The sequence below is a fragment of the Xenopus laevis genome, chromosome 1S, assembly GCF_017654675.1.
Source record: "Xenopus laevis strain J_2021 chromosome 1S, Xenopus_laevis_v10.1, whole genome shotgun sequence".
NCBI lineage: Eukaryota > Metazoa > Chordata > Amphibia > Anura > Pipidae > Xenopus > Xenopus laevis.
Window position 1 is genome coordinate 131,311,823 of NC_054372.1, and position 27,563 is coordinate 131,339,385.

The 27,563-nt window shown below is 39.6% G+C and overlaps 1 protein-coding gene across 1 annotated transcript; it reads right to left on the bottom strand.

Moving 5' to 3' along the window:
* Positions 1–1,215: 1,215 nt before the first annotated feature.
* Positions 1,216–26,447, bottom strand: rpgrip1.S (RPGR interacting protein 1 S homeolog). Its single transcript, XM_041580202.1, has 25 exons — positions 25,948–26,447; positions 25,688–25,747; positions 23,681–23,813; positions 21,789–22,078; positions 21,156–21,258; positions 20,748–20,891; positions 20,318–20,423; positions 20,079–20,102; positions 19,634–19,780; positions 19,241–19,314; positions 18,473–18,612; positions 17,552–17,715; positions 15,683–15,976; positions 14,081–14,198; positions 12,756–13,196; positions 11,326–11,465; positions 9,051–9,399; positions 8,788–8,909; positions 8,447–8,680; positions 8,286–8,355; positions 7,299–7,387; positions 6,264–6,456; positions 5,395–5,485; positions 1,792–1,922; positions 1,216–1,494 (listed from the first exon to the last, which is right to left on the bottom strand). Exons 1-25 carry the CDS (start codon positions 26,033–26,035, stop codon positions 1,382–1,384), a joined length of 3,858 nt encoding a protein of 1,285 aa, XP_041436136.1. The 5' UTR covers positions 26,036–26,447; the 3' UTR covers positions 1,216–1,381.
* Positions 26,448–27,563: the final 1,116 nt, after the last annotated feature.

Sequence of the window (27,563 nt, forward strand, 5' to 3'; positions counted from 1 at the left end):
AAAGAAGGTCTAAAGTTACCTGTGAGTTATTGTTACAATTAGAAGATGCCTATGTGAAGCCAAGCTATCAGCAAGAAGCCCCCACAAAGTCCCATTGTTAAAAAAATAAAAAAACATGCTGAAGAGGTTACAATTTGCCAAACACATTGACTGGCCCAAAGAGAAATGGCGCAACATTTTGTGGACTGATGAAAGCAAGATAATTCTTTTTGAGTCTAGTGGCCTTAGACAGTTTGTCAGACAAGCCCCAAATGCTGAATTCAAACCAATGAAGACAGTGAAGCATGGTGGCACAAGCATCATGATATGGGAATGTTTCTCGTACTATGGTGTTGGGCATATTTATCACATACCAGGGATCATGGATCAGGTTCAATACATTAAAATACTTGGTCATGTTGCCTTATACCGAAGAGGAAATACCCTTGAAATGGGACTTTCAACATGACAACAACCCCAAACACACCAGTAAATGAGCGATGTCTTAATTCCAGACCAACGAGATTGATGTTATGGAGTGGCCAGCCCAATCCCTGGACCTTGATCCAATAGAAAACTTGTGGGCGACATCAAAAATGCTATTACTGAGGCAAAACAAAAAATGCAGAAGAATTGTGGAATGTAACAAGAAGTTGGTCTACTCCATGCAACACAGATGTGCAGCCGTTCTCAAACACTGCTTATATAACTAAATATTAGTTCAGTGATTCAAAGGAAAGCAAAATTTATACAGTGAATGTTTGAGTTTGTAAAGAAATTTGTAAAGAAGAATGCAGTTATTACTGTTTTTTGTTTTCTTCACTTTTTTTTTAAAGGAATAACAATTTTTTTCTTCATGTTTTGATTTGGAATAGAATGTGCAGTGTTCCCAATGCATTTGTGTGTATGGAAATAAAAGCTATATTAAGGATTTTGAGCTTTATTCACTTTTCTAAACCCAGAGCTATTATTTGGAACACAACTGTATATTCCAAGAAGCCTGATTATCAGAGAATGGATGGGTCCCACACAACACCAACTCTATATATATATATATATATATTGGAGTTATGTGTGTTTAATAAAAAACACTTTGTTCATCGCAAAATGGAGTGTGCTGATCCTTCCAACCTTTATTTATATATATATATATATATATATATATATATATATATATATATATATATATATATATATTGAGGGAAATGAGCCAAGAACTAAACTGTAACTACATGCTCTTACTCCAAAACTCCTTTTAATCCAAGATATAAGTATATCCCTATAGTTTGAGGTGAACCATTTCCAAATGACAAATATGTAAGTGTTGATAAAAGCATTGCATGCTTTGATATTCCATTTTTATTCTTTGGGATATGGATGGCTTTTGAAATGAGAGAAATCTTCACTGTATCTCCTTTGCTCTCTTTGTTCTGTGCACTGTCCGCGCTGCGTCTTTTGCTTCTATTGCTACTCTCAGTGCTCCGATGACTTGTTCTTCATCGGCTACATCCAAAACTAGGATAGAACACAAGGATATTTACTCTGGGTGGTAATATCATCATTTTTCTAATCCAGGCAAAACCCAATCAGCGGGGGGGGGGGGGGGGAAGTTATGCTACACTTCATTAAACTGATAATTTATTTATGCATATCCCATAGGTTGATAGGTAGGTAAAGTAAGTTGGATCTGATCTTGTGTACCAGTCAGTTTTACTTGCATAAAAAACAGAAAAGGAAAATTCAGTAAGTACCATATTATAAGTAAGGTATGCTTAACTTTTAAATAATATATTCAAATTATTAAAAACTGACCTTGTAAAGTTTCCTCAGCTTTGTCTTCGGCTCTTCTTAATAGAGGACGAAGGTCCATATAAGCATAGCCCACATCATGACATTCTTCTTCATCCTCATTAATTGGGTCACTCACCACAGTGAACTTAAGCCTGAAAAATACCCTGGCCTTATTAATATATGCTCCTTTGGTATTGCACCTCTAATGCCTTTTGATACTGGGGGAATTTCCCAGATATTGAGTGGAGCAGCAGTACTTCCAGAACAGTTGTTGCATTTTTGTCACAGATGGTTAAGGAGCCAACCAGAAATCACATTACACTAGCTCTAGTGATCTCTAACAATCTATTCTAGCACACATAGCAAATATACAAGTAATAATGTAAATGATTTAGTTTAAGGGATTCAGAAATGGCAACTGTGCTTCATCAGCTCTTTTTTTTAGTGTATAAAGTCTCTGAGTTTCAAGACCTACCCACAAGAGCAAGGCTGGCTTATAGCAATCAAGTTAAAAGCTCCAGGACACAGTGCCACATAACAGTTTATGCACCTGGGATGTAAAAATATGCAAGCCACTAACCCCCCAAATGTAATAAAAAGCACTAAGTTTGCCCCGGAGCAGGTACCAGTAGCAACCAATAAGATGTTTGCTTTAAACATGTGACCAGGAAATTCTACCTACTGATTGGTTGCTATAGGTTACTGCCCCTGGGCAAACTTGATGCCTTTAATTACATAACCCCATTAAACTCTTAATGTGACTTCATTAGGCAAATCCATGATAGAAAAGTATTAAAGGGGGTACAGATTTGCTAAATAAGAGGGTCATTCTTCTCCTTTAAAGAGCCCTGGTAAGGCTCCATCAAGAATATGTCACGCAGTTTTGGTCTCCAGTGCTCAGGGATATTGAATAAGAGAGTCAAAAGAAGGGAAACTATGTTGGTAAAAGGTATGGAAAGTCTGTTGTGAAAAAAAAAAGACTGGCCAAGTTGGGGAAGTTTAAACTGGAGAAGAGGTGCTTAAGTTGGGGTATAATTGTATAAATACACAGCAAAGAAGGAATCTGCACTCTCAGGGCTTAAAGAGGAACTACGATTTAATATAAGCTTCCACATACTGAAGTAAGAAACTTTCTAAATACAATCAATTAAATATTCTGCTTTGTTTCTGAAATAATCAAGTTTATCTTCACTATTCCTCTTTCAGCATCTGTTTCTCTACATTCTGTCTTCATGCAGCAGTGGGTGTCAGATGAATGATCCAATATATCTTACAGTGGTGTGAAAAACTATTTGCCCCCTTTCTGATTTCTTATTCTTTTGCATGTTTGTCACACTTAAATGTTTCTGCTCATCAAAAACCGTTAACTATTAGTCAAAGATAACATAATTGAACACAAAATGCAGTTTTTAAATGAAGGTTTACGTTATTAAGGGAGAAAAAAAACTCCAAATCTACATGGGTCTGTGTGAAAAAGTGATTGCCCCCCTTGTTAAAAAATAACTTAACTGTGGTTTATCACACCTGAGTTCAATTTCAAAGGTTATAAAGCCATTTCTAAAGCTTTGGGACTCCAGCGAACCACAGTGAGAGCCATTATCCACAAATGGCAAAAACATGGAACAGTGGTGAACCTTCCCAGGAGTGGCCGGCCGACCAAAATTACCCCAAGAGCGCAGAGACAACTCATCCGAGAGGCCACAAAAGACCCCAGGACAACATCTAAAGAACTGCAGGCCTCACTTGCCTCAATTAAGGTCAGTGTTCACGACTCCACCATAAGAAAGAGACTGGGCAAAAACGGCCTGCATGGCAGATTTCCAAGGCGCAAACCACTTTTAAGCAAAAAGAACATTAAGGCTCGTCTCAATTTTGCTAAAAAACATCTCAATGATTGCCAAGACTTTTGGGAAAATACCTTGTGGACCGACGAGACAAAAGTTGAACTTTTTGGAAGGTGCGCGTCCCGTTACATCTGGCGTAAAAGTAACACAGCATTTCAGAAAAAGAACATCATACCAACAGTAAAATATGGTGGTGGTAGTGTGATGGTCTGGGGTTGTTTTGCTGCTTCAGGACCTGGAAGACTTGCTGTGATAGATGGAACCATGAATTCTACTGTCTACCAAAAAATCCTGAAGGAGAAGTCCGACCATCTGTTCGTCAACTCAAGCTGAAGCGATCTTGGGTGCTGCAGCAGGACAATGACCCAAAACACACCAGCAAATCCACCTCTGAATGGCTGAAGAAAAACAAAATGAAGACTTTGGAGTGGCCTAGTCAAAGTCCTGACCTGAATCCTATTGAGATGTTGTGGCATGACCTTAAAAAGGCGGTTCATGCTAGAAAACCCTCAAATAAAGCTGAATTACAACAATTCTGCAAAGATGAGTGGGCCAAAATTCCTCCAGAGCGCTGTAAAATACTCGTTGCAAGTTATCGCAAACGCTTGATTGCAGTTATTGCTGCTAAGGGTGGCCCAACCAGTTATTAGGTTCAGGGGGCAATTACTTTTTCACACAGGTTTGGATTTCTTTTCTCCCTAAATAATAAAAACCCTCATTTAAAAACTGCATTTTGTGTTTACTTGTGTTATCTTTGACTAATAGTTAAATGTGTTTGATGATCAGAAACATTTTGTGTGACAAAAATGCAAAAGAATAAGAAATCAGGAAGGGGGCAAATAGTTTTTCACACCACTGTATAGGGGGGGTTTCCTTTCCTAGCAGATGAATTAGAGCTCACTCAAAAAACTGATTCCAGTACAAACACAATCTAACAAAATAACTGCCTTTTGCACAAATTCTGCATGTAGAGAGACATGATTTCTGGTGATTTTAATAGTGAACTCTAATACATCTTCTAGGCAAAAGGAGACAACCCCGCCATAAGATATATTGGATCATTCATCTGACACCCAACTCCTGAATGAAGACAGAATAAGGAGAAACAGATGCTGAGAGAGGAATAGTAATTTTTAATTGATTGTATTTAGAGTTTATTTCAGTATGCTAAAGCTAATATTATATTTTCATTTTCACAATAGTCCCCTTTAAGGGGAAACAAATAGTTGTTAATTAGGTGGAGACTATGTATAACTATATATATATATATATATATATATATATATATAGGGACCATATAGTAAACTGATGCTTTATTTACTGGTAGGTGCTTCCAGTAGACACAATGGCATCCTTTCCGATGAGAAGAAAGGAGATCCCATCTTAATATTCAGAAAGGGATTTTTACAGGGAGAGCTGTGAAGTTGTGCAATTCTCTCCCTGGATCAGTTTTCGTAGAAGATACATGAGATAGCTTCAAGATGGAGTTGGATGGCAAGTGAGAGAACAAGGCTGAATATAGATCTTAGAACAAAGTTGGTTAGGGATTTATCCATTTGCCATTTTGGAGTCTGGAAGGATTTTTCCCCCTCTGTAACAAATTGTAGAGACTTTTTTTATGATACTTATTTGCCTTCCTCTGGATCAACTAGCAGTTAGGCAGGTTTCACAGGCAAACAGGTGAACTCAATGGACGTATAACACAAGGTTAAATGAAATGAGAGTGGGATTTTTGGGTAAGTCCTTTGTAGCTATACTAGTTCACACAATCAAGATTTACCTGACAATATCTCCATTTGAGTCGGATCCATCTAAAAGCATGTAGAGAAAATCTCTGCGCTCTGCATGTTCTGTACCATCTAGATGTATCACTGAGTAAAAATAAAGTAAGTCAAGAAAGAATTTAGTCTTTTACTAAAAAACTGATTACTTTAAGTAGGTTTTGTCTTTATACATAGGGAGAGATTTACTAGCGTTCAATTATGCCTATCGTAACTTCGTGAGAGGTCTTCGCTCAGGCTAATTTGCATACAGCGGGAAATTATAAAGTTGAATGGACGTATATGTTGCAGCAAATACATTACATTACACAAGTCCAGGGAATCTTAAATAAAATACAGTTGTTATAATGCCCTACACATGAGCACACTGCATGGTTTGTGTTCCATATGGTAGAAAATGTATGGGGGAACCCGGTTACCCAAAAAAAAAAAAAAATTAAGCACATTTGCAGGCTCTGAAAAAAGGAAAAGGCGCCAGTGTTTTTTGGGACTTGTTTCCACTAAACTCTTGGCGTTACAGTGCGAAGCACCAATAGCGTCTATCTCTTTCGCTAGCGAAGTGACTACTGCGCCCGTTAGTAAATAGGCGAAAGTAACGAAATTGACGTCACGCTGGCGTTTAATTGCCAGCGTTAGTCACTTCGCCCTTTTGTAAATGTGCCCCATAGGCTGAGTGCTCACCATATATTATAAAGTCCAATGTAAGAAAGCACTCACAGCTACAAACATCACATACCAATGTGGCAAAGATGTATTCCTCCATGTTCACATCTACACATTTTGATCCACTGGGGATCGTCATCAAGATATAAAGATACATACATATATATATATATATATATATATAATATTGCTCCATGAAGCAAACCTTTACTAAAGTGATAGTATAGCTCCTCTCCTTGGTTGGGTTTGCGAAGTGACACAGGGGTCTCCGTTTCCTCCGGTGGGACACCAGCAAAGCGGAATTCCACAAACAACCTTTGTACTGCACTGTCACCCATCACCTCTGAATATGGATTTAAGGTCAGAGACATGATTTCCACACGGATCATGGATGAAGGCTGCAATGAGAAAGGATGTATTAGACAGCTGGTCATCCAACCTGAGACAGATATGGCTCTCAGATGCTATATCATCAATCCCACCTAAAGTCCCTTCTCTGTATGACATCAAATCAAAAATGAAAAAACAAAAGAAACAGGGCAAAGTTTGCTTTAGACCTATTAACCCAATACAACCAGTATTTAGCATTGTTGGTCTACTATTTGTGTGCAAGCAAGTGATTGATTGCTATGTGTAACTAGACCTGGCATAAACCATGCACCTCTTATTAAAGTACCTTCTTTTTGTTTTATTTGTGGTTTTAATGTTATGAACTAGAATGTATAGAGTGGGTGTATATCATGGGCACCTAAATGAGTCACCCTCGGTATTTGTCTATCAAGGGTGAAAATGAATTAAGTAATCTTTAGAAAAAATGATTGCAGGGGGTGGGATAGTAAAGACTAACTTGATTGTACATAATTTTTATTTGATTTACAAACGCTGCAATTTTATTTACTAATTTCTTGTGTTTAATGTTTATAATGGTTTATGCAGCTGCATTTTTTGTTATCCGCCCCATTGATTCATGGAATGCTGGTGATATTTACAACTATTGCATTATTTCTTTATCTAAAAGCAATATAGCTATGCTAGGTACCCAAAGCATTACTCTCCTGTTTCTGATCATGATTGAACAAGTTATTTATAAGGTTGAGTCCATGCAAATATGCTCCTGTAGGTTTTTGGGAATATTTGCTAAATTAAGGGCCAGCAAATGGGAATTCTATTTTGTGAGCAATGAGTGAGAATTACCTACAGAAAACATATTGTATCAGCTGTATTTATTTTACATACTTACTGGTTTTTCTGGAACAAGTGGTTTTACCACTAAAATGATGTCCTTATAATCTGTACTTTGTGGGTCAATTGCATCTGCTGTGTGATCACCTAAGTAAATAATGATATACTTATTTACTTTCTTCACCTAAATATTTTGTACCTCTTACAAACATTATCTGGTAGGATGTTTGTTCAGATTCTCATTCATCCAGGTCATGGCAAATCTGTAGAAATAAGCCAAATCAGCTGGACTTGCTGTGTTTTTCTTGAAGACGTTTTACCAGTCATCCAACTGGTTTTCTCAATTCAAAATGACTTGACAGCATTGTACGTGGCAGACAATAGATGTCACGCCACCCAACACACCGAGGCAGCAACTGGTTCACCCAAAAGTCCCAACCCCAAAGCACAAGAAGAGTAACATTGTGAGTGCAGTGCAGTGAAGAGTGTTCTGATTTGTATATGGGAGAAACCAAACAGTTACACGTATGTATGTACAGCGTATGGCGCAAACAGAAGAGCCAGCTCCTCTGGTCAGGATAGAGCTGTGAACCTACATCTAAAAGAAATAGGACACACGTGTTAAGATTGCTTAATCCAGATTCTAGACCGGGAGAATGACTGGTTAAAGAAGCCATATAGGTAAAAACTGAAAAACCAAGTTCTATTGTCTGCCACATACGATGCTGTTTTGGCACCTCTCCCTAGAAGATGTAAAAACACTTCAAAGTTCCAACCATGCTAACACAATCAACACCTAACTTTATGACATCCTTGCTGATTATGATAAACAGATTATGCCGATTGGAGCAACATTCCAGGCTATTTATTCCACAAAGATCTTAATTACAAGTCATTCTGAATTGAGAAAGCCAATTGGATGACTGGTCAAACATCTTCAAGTCCAGTGGATTTTACTACATCTACAGATATCTGGTAGAATATTATCAAAATATAGTTTCCACCTTCTATAAATAATTGCATATGGTACATTTTTTGCCCTTACCATTGATATTATCCTCTTCCATAGTGTCTTCCATGTTGTCCTGATCACCTTCCTGTGCTTGTAAAGCTTCCTGCAGATAAAAAAAACTCATCTTTTCTTTTTTGAACTAAGCATTTTCACTTATCCTTATGACCCCCATGTTTACATTTCTGTCTGCCTACCTCTTGTTGGTCGTCTGGATCATTGCTGTGGTATCCAGCTGGCAGAAGGTTCGATTTTTGAGCGTTTTGGGTTGTGTTTTGATTGGATGTTGATGAGAAGTCTTTACGTCCCCTTTTGGTGGAGGTTATGTCATCTTGTTGAACGTCCTCAGCCTTGCGTGTTTTGCAATGCTTTGCTCGAGTTAAGTTAACCTTTGGTGCAGCACTCGGCAGCAATTTCATATGGGCACCATGCTAGTAAATTAATTAAACACATGGTGATCCAGTAAATGTTCTAAGAGCCTTACAACTATTGCTGTAACTGTAAAAGCCGTAAAAGTAAATAAGAAAAGCCTTTTTACCTGTGAAAGTGGAACCTCTTGAGTACTTTGATAGCTTGTAGCCTTGTAAGGAAATTTCCATTCCATATTGAGTTGTATTGATCCAGAGCACTTTCCACAAGGGTTCAACAGTGCAAAATCTCCTGTAAATTATATGACAAGACATTGACTGTGCAAAATATACATTAACTACTAATCAGTTTGAATTTTAACATGGTAGATGTGCTACATAATTATTTTACTAAGAATGAACATAGGATTATGCAAGTGCTTGAATGGCTCACCTTGAATGTTGTCTCCCTTTGCTAGGCTGACTAAAGGTACTTCTGCTTTTCCCAAGTAAACTCCAGGCTGCATATCTTCATCATCAAACACATAAACATATAAACACTCCTTCTGAAGATATCTCTCAAGGTCAGTGGTTATTTGTAGTGGGTAAACAGATTCATCTCCAAACTGAGGATTGTTGCTACATGGTATGATAGCAGTAGAATGGTCAGGGTGATGGTAGAAGTGGTATATTGCATAAGGACTTGGTTGGTATCCCAAACATCCCACCTTTAGGCTTCTACAACCCCATATTCTGATGGTAAGTTCATTTTGAGGTCCAGTAGAAAAAGGCGATGCCAATTGCTGCAAGAAAAATTAAACTCAAACATTTTATTACATCTCATTATAGCCACCGCTAAAATGAAAACTTAATATAAGCTTCAGCATACTGAAATAAGATAACTTAATTATTCTAAATATAATTAATTAAAAAATCTTTATCTTTTCTGAAATAATCAAGTTCATCTTCACTTTTAGTCTCTCAGCATCTGTTTCTCTTCATTCTCTCTTCATGTAGCAGTTGGGTGTCAGATATTCATTGACAGTTAGATTCAATAGATCTTATAGGGGGCTCCTTTTGCCCAGAAGATGAATTAGAGCTCACTCTATTAAAATTACCAGACATCATGTCTCACTACATGCAGAATTTGTGTAAAAGGCAGGGGTTTTGTTAGATTTTGTTTGTACTGGAATCAGTTATTTGAGTGAGCTCTTAAACATCTGCTAGGAAAGGAAACCCCCCACCCCTATAAGAGATATTGGATCTAACTGTCAATGAGAAAAAAGAAAAGAGAAACAGATGCAAAGAGGGGGATAGTGAAGATAAACTTAATTATTTCAGAAACTATGCAGAATGTTATATTGATTGTATTTGGAAAGTTTCTTATTTCAGTGTGATGAAACCTATACTACATTTTTCATTTTTTGCAATAGTTCCTCTTTAATATAATCTTATCCTTTCTATATAGTAAAACTGTATGCTAAGTGAAGTGCAGTGGAGCTCCCGGTTGCCAGCTTCTGGCTCTTCATATTGTCTTCTGGTCTCAGTGCCGATTTACACATGCGCAGTTGAAGTCGATTCCTCACTTGGCCCAACTGCGCATGCGTCAGCAGGCTTCATGTGGGTGAATTGCTTCTGCCCATTCGGTCTCAATGCTGATGGGAGCAAGTGCAGCTGAAGCCGATTCCTGACTAGGTCAGGAAAGAATACAGACAGGCAGAAGATGGTGCGTGGGAACTTCACTGCACTGCTCTGCATTTTAGGGTCAGGCTTTTATTCAGGGGCTTCTTTTTGACTAATGCACAGTAGAGAGAGAGGGTAGGGGGGGTGATGGCAGGCAGTTAAGGGGGGCTTTTGTTACAAGGTGGTTAGTTTTCCTTTAAAGGAGAAGGAAACCCCCAGGGCGCTAAACCCCTCCCCCCCTCCCCTGTGCGGCTCTACTGCGCATGCGCCGAATGTCACAAAGTGAAATCGGAAAACTTCGTGACATTCGGCGCATGCGCAGTAGAGCCGTACCGGTACCTGTTCCTACTGCGCATGCGCCAGAAAACGCCGATCAGAGCAGGAAGAAGACGCGCGTGGGAGAAGATGGCGACTGCGTACTCCGTGGACAGGACCTGCGCAGAGGGGTGAGTAAAAAGTTAGGGGCATTTGCCCAGGGGGACAGGTAGGCCAGGGGGGAGGAGGGAGGGGGGGCAGCACAGGGGAGGGGGGGAGGGGTTTAGCGCCCTGGGGGTTTCCTTCTCCTTTAAATGAAGGTTCTGCCTTCATTCTTCTGTCAATATAGACATTGTTTGTATACCCTCCATTTGCTTAATATTCAGCTGCCATTAAACAGCAACAAAGAGAACCCTTTGAGGTAATGGGTGGCAAATCTATAAGTGATCTCAGTTTCAGCTGGTTCTCCTTGGGCTCACCACAGAAACTACACAACACTCTGGGTTCACTCTAACAGCAATTAGATGTAGATACTGCTAAATGGTTTTTACTTAGACAAACGGAGAAGATAAATATTAGCTTGTTGGAAATGTTCCAAGGCTGGGGCCCACCAGGAAATCTTCTGTACTCTGCTAAGCCAGTTCAACACTGGATGAGATTTGAGGTACTGGATGATATTAAACATTCAATTTTTTCCCATATATGAAACTCAAAATCTATGATAAATTAAATTTGCTTGGGGCGGCGTTCTTTCCGATCTGTAGTTATATCAACAAGAGTATGAGACTCACCTTCTCTGAATGGCAATATCTACCAGCTGACAGGTAGCTGCGAGCTTTAGTACTCTGCTTCTGCACACGCTGAACCTGAAATACGTATCCATGTAGACAAATCCAGTATTCCAGTTCTCCTATGACTTCCCCGCTGACATCTTAAAAAAATAAAAAGTGATAATGTGAAAAAAATTGAGTGGTCCAGAATACCTTTTCTAGTTATTAATTGGTCACTATGCTGCCCAGTTTAGCATAGGCTTTAGAGCAATCCTCAGCCAGTGGCTCATGAGAAACATGTTGCTCTCCGAGTCAGTGCCCTTGGATGTTGCTCCCAGTGGCCTCAATGCAGGTTCTTATTTTTGAATTCCTGGCTTGAAGGCAAAGTTTAGTTGCATAAAAATGATATGTACTGCTAAACAGAGACTCTAGGATGAGTCCATGTAGGGGATGCTAAATAGCCAATCACAGCCCCCAGGAAGTTGCATGATTATGTTACTATCCAACCTTTTTTGCATTTGAATGTGGCTCACGGGTTAAACGGTTGGTGACCCCTGCATTAGAGAATAATACAAAGCAGACATGCTAAAGGCTCCTTTGCTAGCAGGGTAGAGACCTGGTAACATAGGTCTATGGTGGTGTAGGACATCATTCCTTTTATAGCCCAGAATGAATGAAAATATTATCAAGGCATTATCTTCCAGCTAGGAGGAAATGGACACCTGTTAATTGTTCTCATTGGCTGTGTTCCTGACAGCAGCTTAGTACTGTAAAATGAGAGATTAAAGGATAATTAAACCTTTAAAAAGAGGCTGCTCTGATGTTCTTCTGCTTAGGAAAGATTTGATCAAGGTTTCTATTCGTATCCCTTAATATCTTGGAATTAAAAGAAAATAAATAATGAATGTAAATTGCAAAAGTTCTTAGAATAGCACCCCCATCAATTTTACATTCACTTATTTTAAAGGTTTATTTATCCTTTAAAGGCAGGTTCAGAAGTATACACTAGGTTAGATGGGGACAGCAGCATGAGAAAAATGGAGAACATTGACCCTTGGTATATTTTGTATTAAAATGGTTGTAAAGTTGTATACCCATATGTTTTACTTTTGTAACTTGCAGCACTGCTTTCAAAGTGAACAAAGTTTAGAATGTGCTTGGTACCGTTATCTCTATGTACGGTGGGTGCAGGTTCTGTATGTGTTGTGTTTGGAATCTGCTTGTAGCAGACGGCAGGTTAGTAAAAGCCAACATAAAAGCAGGTCATTCTGCGCCTTCCCCCAACACAATCCTACATGAAGCATTCCTCCTAACATTTGAATTTGAAAAAGAGGGAATATAGAGGTCACATGTCTAAATCACAGGCACTGTAACCGGCTACTGATGGTAAGACTTGGACAAAGTGCTCTGCACAAGTCTCATTAGTCTAGAAAGCAATTTATTACCATTACCAGTCAAAGTAACGGCTCCATGTATCTTTTCAGTGCTTTGCAATGTTGCTTCCAGTTTAATGTGCCCCCTTGCCAGCTCTCTATGCTCTCCTCCTACAGCTTGATACAACTCCAAAGTCAAGACACCGACTCTCAAATAGCGAAGAAATTCAGCATCTGGAGTAACTGCATAATGAGAGGTGAAGTTGTACTGAGGGCTGGTGCCAGTTACCACTGGAGTGGCGTGTGTTTCAAAGTCATACAAAGAATAAACACAAAAGGTGTTTGGCTGAGGGTCACCGACTTCCCTCAGCCCCCGTGGTGTGAAGCAGACAGCTTCTACATGAACTTCAAAGAGAGTCTCTCCCCGTCGCAGTGATGGTACAGGTGACATATCCACATCAGGAGACTGAGACTCATATCGGGAGGGCATTGTTCCATATGCAATGTCTTTGAGCTGAGCTGTGGAAAAATATGTGATCTAAATTATAAAACTCTGGCTTCAATTTCTATATACATTGAATTGAGGAGGGTCTGGTTGCCCATATGCTGGAGAATGACCAAAAACACTCAGAATTGTCCCATGCTATTTTCCTAAAAGACTTCATAATTTAATGAATCTTCCATAGTACTTAAATGTCTGGTATTGTCACAACTGATTGCATATGTGGTGTCATTATTCAGAAAAGGAACCTTTTCTCAGGTAACGATATGCGTGTAAGTCTGATTTCTGGTAGGAAAGTTTTTTGAAGGAATATTAAGGTATAAAATACAGGCATGGGACCTGTTATCCAGAATGCTCGGGAACTGGGGTTTTCTGCATAAGGGGTCTTTACGTAATTTGGATAATCATACTATAAGTCTACTAAAACATTTAAATATTAAATAAACCAAACAAAATTATTTTACCCCCATATAAGGATTAATCTCATCTTACTTGGGATCAAGTACAAGGCACTATTTTAATATTAAAGAAAAAAAGTTATTCATTTTTTTAAAATGTGAAATATTTGATTAAAATGGAGTCTATGGGAGATTGCCTTCTCATAATTCGGGGCTTTCTGGATAACAGGTTTCCAGATAACAGATCCCATACCTGTACTGGAATTTGTTTCACATCACAGCACTGTGATGAACCAGCATGGTTTTATGTACAATATATACGGCCCGACACATTTCACTTCCCTCTGTAGTTAAGCACACACCTAGACCTTGAGGTTGGAGTGGATGTGATTTTGAATGTAGTACCAGAGGCTAATGAGCTGAACTTGATGCACAATTGTCCCTTTTCAAGCCAAATGAACTACTAAGGTAATGCTGAGTAAACAATGGCATGCTAATATTACCTTCTAGAGTCTGGATCCTAGACCTGTACTTAAAAATTCTATCCTCATAGTGACATTTCCTCTCTTCTTTTTCTCTGCTTTCACTCTCGGCTTTAAGCCTCACTGCCTTCAGCTCCTCCTGAAATACAAAAGAACACAAGGAATAAAAAGTACAGGAGATGCAAAGGTAATATAACTGCACGTCCCTGGCTCAGTCACAGTAAAACAATGCTAACCTTGTGAAAAACATATTGGCACTCTTTACTTCATCAGACTTATTAAAAAGCAAATTGTCTTTATGTGACCGTAAATAGGTTTCATTGGCCCATTCATACTTGTCTATTATATTTCCCACTCTCTTCTGTGGTTTCATGGCCAGGAGAAATATCAGTGGAGTACAGCATTTAATTTTACCTGGTGAACATATAAAGTTTCCCTTTTTTTTGCTCGTCATCTATTAAAAAGCAAACATCGTATTGGCTGCTATGGGTTACTGCACCCGGTCATACTTTGTGCCTTTTATTACATATGGGGGTTAGTATCAGTGGCCATGTTCAGGGTGATATTCCGGGGGGGTGGCTAATTGGAACAATAGCAGTTATATACTTTATATAGGAATGACTAAACCTGAAGCAATCCTTTTGTTTGCTGACAAAGCTCCTGTACAAAGACTTAAGGTGGCCATACATGGATAGATCCGCTCGTTTGGCGATGTCGCCAAACGAGCGGATCTCCCTCCGATATGCCCACCTTGAGGTGGGCAATATCGGGCAGATCCGATCGTGGGCCCTAGGGCCCAACGATCGGATCCTAGCATTCGCAAACGGGTGGTCGGATCGCGGGACCGCATCAACGAACAGATGCGCCCGCGATCCGACGGGATTTTTAATCCCATCCGATCGAGATCTGGCCGACTTTCGGCCAGATCTCGATCGGTGAAGCCCGTCGGGGGCCCCCATACACGGGCCAATAAGCTGCCGACTTGGTCTGTCGGCAGCTTTTATCGGCCCGTGTATGGCCACCTTTAGCTTAAAGCCATGGTAAAATAAAAATCCCCCTGTACTAAGAGAAATACAGCAACACACATTTAGGGGCAGATTTATCAAGGGTCGAAGTGAATTCGAGAGAATTTTCGTCCATCGAATAGGATACTACGACTTCGAATTTACTTCGAATTCGATTAAAAGTTAAATAGTACTGTCTCTTTAAAAAAACTTCAACTTCAATAGGTCGCCAAATTAAACCTGCTGAAGTGCTATGTTAGCCTATGGGGACCTTCTAGACCATTTTTCTAAGTCTTTCCACATCGAAGTAAAATCGTTCGATGGTACTCAAATCATTCGATTCGAATGATTCAATGGCCAAATTCGGTGAAAAATCCTTTGACTTCGATATTCGAAGTCAAAGTATTTTAATTCGATGGTCGAATTTCAAAGTAATTTTTACTTCGAAATTCGACCCTTGATAAATCTGCCCCTTATTGTATAATGGACCTTTAAAAGCAAAGCACTTTGAATTCAAATTACATATGTTACACCACTGAAATAAGGGATATGTGTACCTTGCATCTTTTAATCTTTTTCAATGTTTTTTTTTTTTTTTAACTCTCACTTTTTCTAGTACCTGATAGTCATTGTTAATGTTATGTTGCAGGAACAACATTTCCCTTGTCTTTTCCAGCTCTAGGATTGTCTCTGCATGGTCTGCATCCATCCTGCCAATCCTCCTCTCCATCTCTGTCTCCTCCACCTTTTTTTGCTCTTCTTCTCTTTGCTTTTTGCTGTCTTCTCTTTGCCTTTGTTCATCTTCACATCGTATCTGATGTTCCATCTCCTCCAGTTTTCTTCTTTCATCAAACCATCTATTCATAGTTGCATTGAATTCCCTCGTCTGGTTATAACCTTCCAGTCTTGGTGTCTAATTTATAATACATTTAATGTGAAGCTTATGAAAAATAGCCATAAGTGAATCTATTATAAATAAATAAAACAATTTAACACACAACAGCCCTGTACATAACACATAACCTATTAGTAGCAACTGAATATTTTGCAGATGGAAGGCATGTAGCATAAAGCTCTCGTTATAACCTTGAGATACATATTGGGCCTCATTAAAAAAATGGCGGTCAAAAGAATGCTCCATACTAATTAGTACCAGTTAGTAAATTCACCAAAGCTACAGAGCTACCATTTTTAATTAATGTGCAAAGTGCTGTGCTGTCAGGAATGAGGATTTTGCCATTGAGCACCTTTCAAATTCAGGGTTCCTTTATTGCTCTGGGTTTGCTTGCAAATTATTTTGAGGTTTTATCATGCTCACTAATGCACAGATAGGAAATTTATGAATGTGTATTGTCAGATTTGATGTATAAGATTCTATGGGGCAAATTCACTAACCTGCGGAGTTTCGCTAGCACAGGCTTCGCTGCACTTCGCCAGGGCGCCGCTAATTCACTAAAATTCAAAGTTGCGCTCAGGGAGGCAAAAAGTAGCGAAGTTGCGCTAGCGTTAATTCGTCAAGCAAAGCGAAGTTACACTAGCGATGCCTAATTTGCATACGGCGCCAAGTTAAAGTACAATGGACGTATATGTAGCAACAAATACATTACACTACACAAGCCTGGGAAAGCTCAATACAATAAAATAGAGATGATATTTTGCCCTATACATGTGCCCACTGAATATGTTAGGAAATATAAGGGGGAAGGAGGGTACCCCCAAAAAAATGTACAATCTTTTTCACCCTTTAGAAAATAAAAGATGCCATCATTTTTAGGGACTTCCCTATCTACTTTATCTACTTTATTGCACTTCGCCTGGTCTGAGGTGGCGAAGGCAAGTCTGGCGCAAGAGGTAATGTTCAGTAAAATGCGCAAGTTAGTGAATTAGCGTAGTTACGTCCCTTCGCCATAGCGCAACTTCGCCTGGCGTAAGGGTGCGAAGTAGCGCTACAGTACGTCCACTTCTCTAGCGAATTTACGCCAGCGCCCGTTAGTAAATCGGCAAAGTAACGAAATTACATCACGCTAGAGAATTTGCGTTAGCCACTTCGTGCTTTAGTGAATTTGCCCCTATAATTCTTACAAAAAATATACATCATGAGAGGAGGGCGATCCTTTGCTTTTATAGGAATAATCTCTATTCAAAACCACAACTGACTAGTGATTAATGATGTAAGTTGTCAAATAAGCAAATTACTGTAGTGAAAGTCCCTGAAAATGCAAAATGAGCCGGGGAGTTTCTGCCATGAGGCAAAGTGAGAACTTTCCCTTAGGCTGTATTTGCCTGCAAGTTACCTGGGGTGGCAAAAGCTGCTCCTGGTAATTTCAAGAGCCACTTTTTATGGTAATTATGCTGAAAATTCAGCTTTACTAGTGCAGCGAGCACAATTGCTGGATATATATGGGTAAGTGGCAAGGGGGTGGGCAGCTTTAATGTTAGAATCACCCCTAAGAATGACAAAAAGAAACAAGTGCCAGGGATTTCTCACCGAGGTTCTTTGCAAGGTCAATCCAGCTTGCTCCTGGACAGTGTTGTTGACTGAAGAAGCCAGTATGGCTGACACTTTTTCCTGATAACTCTTGACTTCTTGAATCTTTTCCAGGAGCTGAATATGCATTAGTGAGAGTTCCTTCTTTAAGTGCTCATTTTGTTCTGAAATGGAATTGGTAAATACAAATATGCCAATAAGGTAACCAAGCTTTTTTTTTTAGAACTTTTTCCAAAGGAGGATACAGTAGATATGGGATAAAATTGAACCTCCATATATAAAACTGCAATTGCATCACATTTTTTAAAAACTCACATTTCTTATGTTCTGCATACAAAAGGAAGACAAGGTGTACTTGCTGCATGATATTAATTGCACTGAGTGATATATCAGCTACACATTGAACCCATGGGGAACCAGAGGCTACCAGGATGTTGCTGATTTAGAACTTGCAAATTCTAATGACAAATAAAGACTTAAAATCCTGCCAGATGGTCATGGTGGATCAAGCCCCATCTTACACAATACAGGAATGATATTTGGGCTACAGTATACTTAATGTTTTGCATATAGTAGTAGGCACAAACCTGACTGCACTCCAAAATTTGATGCAGTTAAAAAAGTTTATTTAATAGAAAAACATCTAAAAAAAGAGCCTTTTTAAGATGTTTTTCCACTAAATAAACTTTTTTAACTGCATCAAATTTTGGAGTGCAGTTTGGTTTGTACCAGCCTACTACTATATGCAAAACACATTGTCTGCCTCCCCAAGCTGAAGGTCTGGGGCACCTGGACCCCTATTAGTTTTTGTAAGATAACCCTTGCTTATTACCATGTCCACTGGATGCCTGTTTAGAAATTATTTTGTACAGCATACTTGAGCTCAGTGTTATCATCACACAAGAAAAGCCTGCCTCCTACCTCTTTCATGCTGAAGCTGTTCATTGTTTAGTTTATTGTCAGACACATGACGATGGATTTGCTCCTCCAGCAGAGAAATCTTTTCTTTCAGTTCATTCTCTGTTGATTGTCTTATGCTGACTTTTTCTTCATTAAGAGAACTATGGAGTACATTCAAACAAACAAACAAACCCAAAATAATCAGTTTGTATTAAATGTATAATGTCTCGAGAGACACAGAACTCCTTTGGACATTCACGTCGGGCTTGTAGACCTCCAGTTAAACAGCTCTGCCCTTTTAAGACTCTTACAGCCTTGCCATGTTAGTGTGCAGAGTTCAAAGTTATTCTATAGGCTCTGTTTTTATGAGCTGAGTAAAGTACAGCATTACCTCTGCTACAACCTTGGTACTTGGCTCACATGCCTTCATACCCATATGAGTGTACAGCAGTTATGGACTGTCCCCTTGCTCACAATACCCTAGTTATGAGCTGCTTAACCTGCCTGTGCCCTACTGGTATTCATTATGAATTGGCATAAAAACTGAGATTTCAGAATAACTGCACTGAGTGGAATGGGGGAAGATGATGTAGTAGGGAGTGGCTCCATATCTATCAAAGGAATCCATGTCTTATATCACACATAATAACATGTAAGAGACACAGAGGTAAAAAGAACCCTCTGCCCTTGAAGTTTGTAGCTGTAGAGTTCTAGTAAAGACAAAAGGGCAAACTGCTCTGCTCCAAAGAAAATAAATAAATGGTATAGAGATGCAATACACATTCTCACCTTCTAAGCAGATTCTCATAATTTTCTTTGAGGAGCCCATTTTCCTTCTCTTGGTCAGTCACACGCTCCTGGAACTACAAAAAAAAAGTATGGGATACATTTGTGGCAAATAAAGTGTCAATAAGTTCCATTTGAATTCTCTAATCACTTCTCAGGAAAAGGCAAAAAGCAGCAGTGTTACATACAGTATATTACATGTACAGGTAATATATATATTCTTTTTAAATTAAAACTGGTGCCCACTCCTACTGACATTCCTTGTTGTGTTGTCCTCCTTGTTGTAGATATGTGCAGGCTGGGGAAGCAGGGGGAAAGCAGGAATTGGGGGGTCACAGGTGACCTGCGGAAATTGCAGATGAAAAAATATCTGGCCCCTGAAGTTGTTGATGTTACCTCTTGTAAAGATCTTTGCAAGTTAAGGACACTTTGTTGCTCAATTTCCATTGCCACCACCTTTGCCCTTTCTGCTTTCAACTGGGATGTGAGGTCCTCCAGCTGAGTCAAAACCGCTTCATGGCTCAGTGTCAGGGACTTTTGATTCTACAATTGTGACAAAGGCTCAGAACAGTAGTACAGAGAGATACACAGAAACCAATCATGTAGACATCGCATAATATGTACAGACTATCTTCATGCTTTACCATTCAGCTTGAGCTCAACTTGCTCAGCTATTATTCTGCCCACAGATCAACCTTAAATACACTTTCCTGCAGAAAATTCTAATGTAAAATGAGGGGTATTGGTAGGAAGGTGAAGGGCAGCCTGGGGTACTTAGTCAGTCTACACAACAGGCTATTCAATTTTTTTCATTCAGTATGTCTTATGCAGTTACACTTACCTGTTGTAGTTCTGTTTCATAAGACTGAAAGTAGAAAAGCAAGAAATAAGCAAACCAAGCTTAGTTATAATCCATTATCAATACACAGTTGATCTGAAGTACAGCTGATGACCATACATCTCAACTGCAAACTGGTAATGAACCAGCATTAGTACCAAATAAACCGTAGATCTAAACTTATTAAAACATGATGATCTGCAGTTATCCAAAAAGTACATAGTCATGTGTGTATTGATTACCTCCTTTAGCTGATGGAACTGTTCCCTTAAAGCACAAATAGTTGTGTTCTTCTCTCTCAGCTCTTTCTGAAGACGTATCACCATTACATTCTCCTGGATAGCAGTCCTGTAGGGATAGGAGGTTTTATTTAAGCAATTCTCTACTAGAGGCAACAGGGCTGAAAAATAAGCCCTGGTTTTTGAAAGAAATTTCAAGGCACGAGCTGGAAATGTATTTATTTTTTTCATTCATTCATTTTTTGTATGCATAACATTTTCTATTTTGTGACTATACAAGTATTGCAATAGAACACAGCCCTGTTTGAGGCAAGCAAGAATAACAACAGCAATCTGAGTTCCATATTACATAACACAAAATATGTCAAGTTATTTTATGTGTGTTATCCTCAAATATACAATATGTTGTTTTGGTCAAAGCCACTACATTTACCTTTGATTGTCAGCCTGCTGGGTTCTTTGCACAGAGAGCATCATTTCTGCCACTGCATCCATTGACCTCACGGACTCCATACTTTTTTGCACAATAGTGGACTTATCATCAGCCCTGTTATTCTGACTTTCAATTAAATTGAATCTGAAGCGCAAGAGATTTACATCAGGTTTTATAAACAAAAATATACCATATATCTGACTTGATAAGAACTTTTTACAGACAGACAAAGGATGGATATGATTTTGTATAATAATATAATAACTGGCTTATTGTTCAATTAAATGAACATGAGGTCCTATATATCCAGGTATAGACCATTCAAGATTTATCAATATACCATATTGCAACATTTTTACAGAATTTGATAAATAGTCTCCTAGGTGAAAGTACAAGAGGGATACATACAGCCTCTGAATCTCTGCTCTGGCTTCATCACTGAGGGTCTCTCCACATGCCTGAACTTGGCATACTTGGGGGGGTCTCGGTTCCAGACTTTGCACCTGCAGACCTAAAATTATACATCAGGAATAATACCACATATACCGAAATCATAGATAGAGGCAGAACATATGACAAGATACAGTACCATGTATAATTATCCAAACACAATGCAGGACAAATTCAGGGCCAGTTTTGTGTAAAATATATTTGTCATGTATGTTGTAGGAAATTGATTGATTTGATTTTTCTGGCTTGGCCTAGCCATGATTTATTATAATCCACCTATGAACAAAATAATTACATGATGAGCATGGGTGGGCAGCAACTGCTAATGTACAAGTTTTAATAAGTCATTGAGCATAGCAAGTTTCTTGCTATTGCTATTACCATTTAAGGCTGCCTTTTCTTATTATAAAACTCACGGACAGGACTGCTTTATTAAATGGTCAGAAGGGGCATTTGCCTAGTGCCCATCAGGATAGCATCAGCAATGACTTGCGTATAAAGCATTACCCAAAAATGGCATCAGGTACCACTTGGCTGTCAATGAAAATGAAAACAAAAAAATGAAAACCTAACCTTTTAATATGCACTCACCTCTTTTAATGTTATCTGGCAGAACAATGTTTTTTCTGACTCCAGAGTCTGTTCGTGGTGCCACTGTGCTGTAGGGGCAATGTCTGCACCCACTTTGCACCTGTAATCGTTGCTTATATGTAACCAGTTTGTGTCTAATTGTTTCATTCTTATGTTCCAGGTCTCGGACTCTATCCTGTAAGTCTTCTATAATTTCCTCAGTTTCTAAATCTCGCCCATCATGCCTTGCCCCAGATGATTTTCCTGTCTGCACAAGATCTGACGTTACCCGGAGCAGTTTGGTCCCCATTCTGTGGACAAGAATATGAAATGTTGCTGTCATGTGTAGCACACTCATGGGTGAGCCTGAGGTGTGTAGGAGTAGTGTGACTTGCTGACAGTGTACATTTGGTACCCTTAGTCTGTGGGCTACTCCCTGCAACTCCCAGTGGTGTGCAATGGCCCTTTAAGCACCTTACCCTTGGGTGGATCCTTGGCACTTTCCCTGCTCCTGAGTTTACCCACTTGTATCCCTGTCTTGCGGCTTGATCACCGCAAGGGAACTAACCCCAAGCACTCTCCTTGTTGGAGTCAGAAAGCTGCGCACTAGCTGAACTGACACATACTAGTTATGTGTGGGCCAGCCCAAAACTTGTGGGACCCGTGGGTCTAGCGCAGATCGGGCGGGTTCAGGCTGGCTCCTGCACAAAATCTTAGGGTTGCGGGCAGGTCTGGGTTGAGCTCTTCTCCTGCTCTCCCCACCTGTGACCTAGCACTGACGGCTTCTGCTAGCCCCTTTTGTGAAGTCACTGTGGGGCGGGGTGACCGCAGGTCTTTAAAAAGAGGGGGAATGGCGGGTCAGTTGCAGTTGGGAGGGGGTAGGTAAGGGTCGGGAATTTCTCAACCTGCACGCCACTAACACAAACTCCTATCACTAAATAGAACTATCCCTTACCAGGGCCTGTCACTGGCTAGACCCAGGTATCCTGGAAAATAGCTCTGAGCATGTGTGTACTCCCCTTTTATTCAAAATTATATTGCCACCTACTGGGCAAACTAAGAACCAGAACAGATTACAAAAGGACCCAGGAAAAGGACAATCAATGCTTGGGTAAGTCACTTAGGTTTCTAAATACAGGGAGAAACTGAGTAAAATGTCTAACCCTTAGGGTCTCTACACTTGTTACGGAGTATTTTAAAAGAAAGAAGACTAATAGCTTTCATTGTAATATTTCTGAAACATTAGGGAACACATGACAACACTTTGTGATAGAAACAAAAGCAGGACCAAAAACATGCAGGGTGAAAGAACTGACTAATTTGAACTAGAGTACTTGTTATCATTTGTTTATCACACTTCATTAAAGGAGAACAAAACCTTAAAAATGAATATAGCTAGACATGCCATATTTTTATATAATGAACTTATTGCACCAGCCTAAAGGTTCAGCATCTCTATAGAAGTAATGATCCAGGCCATCAAAGTTGGCACAGGAGTTTGCCATCAAGGATTTTGTTAGATGTCTCTGCAACACACATGTACTCAGTGGGCTCTGAGCAGCTGTTGAGAAGCTAAGCTTAGGGGTTGTTGCAAATTATCAAGAAGAAAATGAGGTTGGCCTGTCATATAAGCTGACACTACAGGGCTGATTATTACATACTGATGCTAATTGTGTTATATATACACAGTATATTGTAAGTGGGTCCCTAAGCTCAGTAGCCGATAGCAGCACAGAGCATGTGCAGTGAATCTGCAGAAAAGAAGATGGGGAGCTACTGGGGCATCTTTGGAGGCACAAATCTTTACTGCTAAAGAGCTGTAGTTACCTTGGACTGGTTCTTTAAGTGCCATATTCTTTTTCTCTATCAATAATGCTGTGAGTGACAACCTATATGCTAAATGTGCTTTTTACCTTTTTATTTTGTCTTCCATTTTCCTTGCATGGTCCTTAAGTAGAAGGTTCTCCTCATGAATACGGAGGAAGTTATCCTCTAGTGCCTCTCGACTGATAAGTGAGACTCTTCGTCGCATCTTCAGATCCTTATCTAAAATTAATATTATACATAAAAAACATTTTTGTGTGATAAAGTAACTAGATTCATATAGACAACACAAAAATGCAATTCTCCAGTTTAATAAGTAGAAACAGGAGAGCGTGATTCCATAAATACCAGCCTAATGCAAACACACAGTGAAAATATGTGCCTACAAATATGCCCCCAGTAAATTCGCCATCTTCTTTTCTGCTGATTCATAACACATGCTCTGTCAGTTACCTAAGCTTAGAATATTAAATTCATAATACAAGGCTGATTTGTAGTTAATTCAGATTCTCGTTACATGGCAGCTCAAAAACCAGTGCATTTAGCATGAATCATTTTGAAGTGCACACTTTAACGGCCCATATTATTGTTATAGAGACACTGCACCTTTAGGCTTGTGCACGAACTTCAGTATATCAAAAAATATGGCATTTCTAGCCTTATTTATTTTCAGGGGTTAGTTCTCCTTTAACACTGTTAAATAGATGTTTAAAACGCACACATCTTTCTAGTCTTATTAAGACTGACTCAAGGCCGGAACTAGGGGTAGGCAGAAGAGGCACGTGCCTGCGGCCCATAGTTAGAGGGCGCTTCTCTGTCACCTAGTCTGAGCCCCTGTCCCGAAAGTGTTCTGCTCCCCTGTAGTACAATTGCGAGCTTGGGCGCCTGTTCACTCATGTACATGCTCAGTCGAACGTAAGTAAATCCGTCAGGGGGTGAGGGTGACGAGGCCAGCCCGGTTGCTTAGGGTGCCCAGCCAGCCTGGCCTGACACGGGACTCTTCCACCTAGTGGGTTCTTGTAATACTCTAAGAAAAAATAAAACTACCATGCAGATTACTACTCTGTTTACTATAAACAAAATATCAATGTTATTATTTATTCATTTAAAATACTAGAACAATAAGCTTCATTGTCACTGTAACTTTAATGTCATTCCTCTTTTTTTCAGCCATAATAAATAGTCTTCCTTTGGGAAAGTCCAAAAAGAGCAGTCTTCTCTTTGCAAATACCATCTACTTTCAAATGTTTCAACATTGTCCCCCTACAGATTAATGTTACTTTAGCTGAGCAAATTTATTGGACTATTGGACTATGGGCATTCAAAGCACTTTGCTGCTACTTAATCTTTAGGGTCCTTTAGGGCACTTTCTTGAGTCCAAACTACTTCCTGAAACACAGATGGATTATTTTTAGGTGGTTTTTTCACACCAGCATTTAATCTAAAGCTTCCCAATCATCTCTGTCCTCTCCTTCATTAGCTGTTTGGTTGCTTGGTTGCTAACAATGGCAACCAAAAAGTCAGATCATTTGGAGAACAATGGGGCTGGATAATATCTCCCTACCCAATGCATAAGCAGGAACAATATATAATAAAATAATACAGTTAGAAAAGACATCCTGGTGCAAAATGTTTTTGGCTGTTTTTAAATATGTACATGCACAGTATTCTGTGTTTCCACAGTTGCCTAGTTCCAGCTAATGTTAACTGACCATTTATATATTAAAAAAAAATATGTATATATATATACTTTATACACATTTTCTTCTTGAATATAATATGGGTATCCACATCAGGAGGTAAGTGCTGTGCTTCAAATGTAGATCATTTAAAAGGACTATATGTGGTTATTCTTTTTTTAATCATAGTTTGACCACTGGAGGCCACTCTGTCACTATTTATGCAATTAATATACCTGGTTGCTTTGGTATGGAACAGTATGGCAGCTCACAGCTAAACACAACATAAGCAGATAGTAAAAGGCTGACTGTACAGAATAACTTATGCCAATATGATCATATACAGAAAACTAAAGCAAGAGTATAGCTTATTTTGCTAAAATACTAAAATGTACCGAATGGTGTAAGACTCATTACCTTTTACTTTCATTGTTCTCTGAGCCTGTTGTTTCCGTGAATAGGGAGCGACTACCACCTCTACAAAAGATTTTGGATAAGTGCAGCACTTTAATACATAACCACAATAACCTGGAAATAATGGCAGATAACGGGAAGGATGGGGGTGTCTTCTAAAAGGGGATATGGGGGAGTAAATAAACTGCAGAAAAGAAGCCTAGGATAGGGAAGATCATTTAGATTTGTAACAGGAGAACTAGTTGCTTTAATATAAGTGATACCTTGTATTGCTTTAAACACAGCTGGCTTACAATCCGTATCCCTCACAGGAATATCTGAGCTTGTCTCGTCCAACAGGAGCAGTGACATCTTGGCTCTGTGAATTCAAAAGAGCTGGGGGGTTTCTACCATGCCAGGCTTGCAGTCATTGCCAGAAAGTCTTCTGAAATAGTACTTGATCCAATGTCAGATGATCAGGCAATAGCTGGCATCCTACATACTGTTAGTTTATATACATCTGAGTTCTCACTTTGTCTTCCTGACAGGTACAGTGCTCCCCCTTTTTTCAGACCTTTATATCACTATTGTCTTCCTTCTAGTATATAGTCCCTGAGGTTTATTTGCCTAAGCTTCTCTTTCTCCTCTTCCTTGCACCTTCCTCCCTGTCACTACTGCATTAAGCCCTTGCTAATCCTTTGGTCCATCTGCTGAAAAAGGAACAGTAGCCAATCTACTGAGGGTATTAGCCTGTCTCAGAGATGAGCCAAATCCTGTCACTGATGCATTCATAGCCACATATATTGTTAGTGGACAAGAATATTGTGTTGCACACACAGTAACATAGTTATAACTAACCTTAGAATATAAAACAAATAAAATAAAAGAATATAGATCATGATAAAATAAGAATATAGACCAGTGCTGTCCAATTTATATGGCACAGAGGGCCGGAATTTTTCTAATCTACATGGTGGAGGGCCGATAATGGAAACCAATGTTAGCCACTCCCTGTTTCTAGACCACACCCACTTTAGACCACACCCATGTTTCTGCAAGACCATGTCCACATTAATAGCACACCAAAAAAACAGATAGTTGCTCACTGTAGGGATCAGGATTGGAACTAGGGGTAGGCAGAGTAGGCGGCTGTCTAGGACGTCATCATTGAGGCACACACTTTTAATGTTTTTTTTTAAAAAAAATTTCAAGTGTTTATGTAATCATTTGTTTCATGGTCACTCAGTCGGGTGGAACCCCCCTCCTTTACCTTCTCCCTCTTGCCAGCAAGTAATAGCTCCTTCTGTGCGGTGCGGCAGTGCAGTGCGACATGCGTATATGCGTCAATGACGTCACTGATGCGATTGGGTGACAGAGAGAGGCAGAGAGCTGGGGGGCTGCTTGGTGTGGCTCTCGCTGCGCTCAGCCTTGCACAGTTGCACTGAACTGAAGACATTCTTTCTATTACTGTGAAAGTGTGAAGCTTCCTGCTGGTACAGCCAGGTACAGATTTGGGCCAGGGCCATATGTTTGCTGTTGCTGCTGGGCTGGGCGATGGCTGCTGGAGAGCTGTATGATGGATGGCTGCTGAGCTTGCTGGTACAGGTATGGGGGGGGCAGTATAATGGATGGCTGCTGGCACAGGTATCGGGGGGCAGCATAATGGATGGCTACTGCCACAGGTACAGGGTAGGCTGTATTATGGATGCCTGCTGGGCTTGCTGGTACAGGGGGCAGTAATATAAATGAAAAAGTGTTGTACATTTGCTTATGTTAAAAAAGTTGTCATATTAAGACATACCCTTAAATCCATATGCATCCTCCCCTGTGTATAATACAGTACCCCAGCATATGATTAAACACCTTAGGGGCCCCTAACAATAATTTTCAAATGCTAACA

Bases quoted from the DNA above. Each gene is read 5' to 3' on its own strand.
- rpgrip1.S (XM_041580202.1), bottom strand. From the start codon at position 26,035: ATGTCACTGCTCCTGTTGGACGAGACAAGCTCAGATATTCCTGTGAGG. The intron at 7,388-8,285 runs GTAAGGGCAAAA...TTATTTACTTAG, and splicing joins GGAAGAGGATAATATCAATG to GTGATCACACAGCAGATGCA. The intron at 5,486-6,263 runs GTTTGCTTCATG...ATTTTTACTCAG, and splicing joins ATACTATCACTTTAGTAAAG to TGATACATCTAGATGGTACA.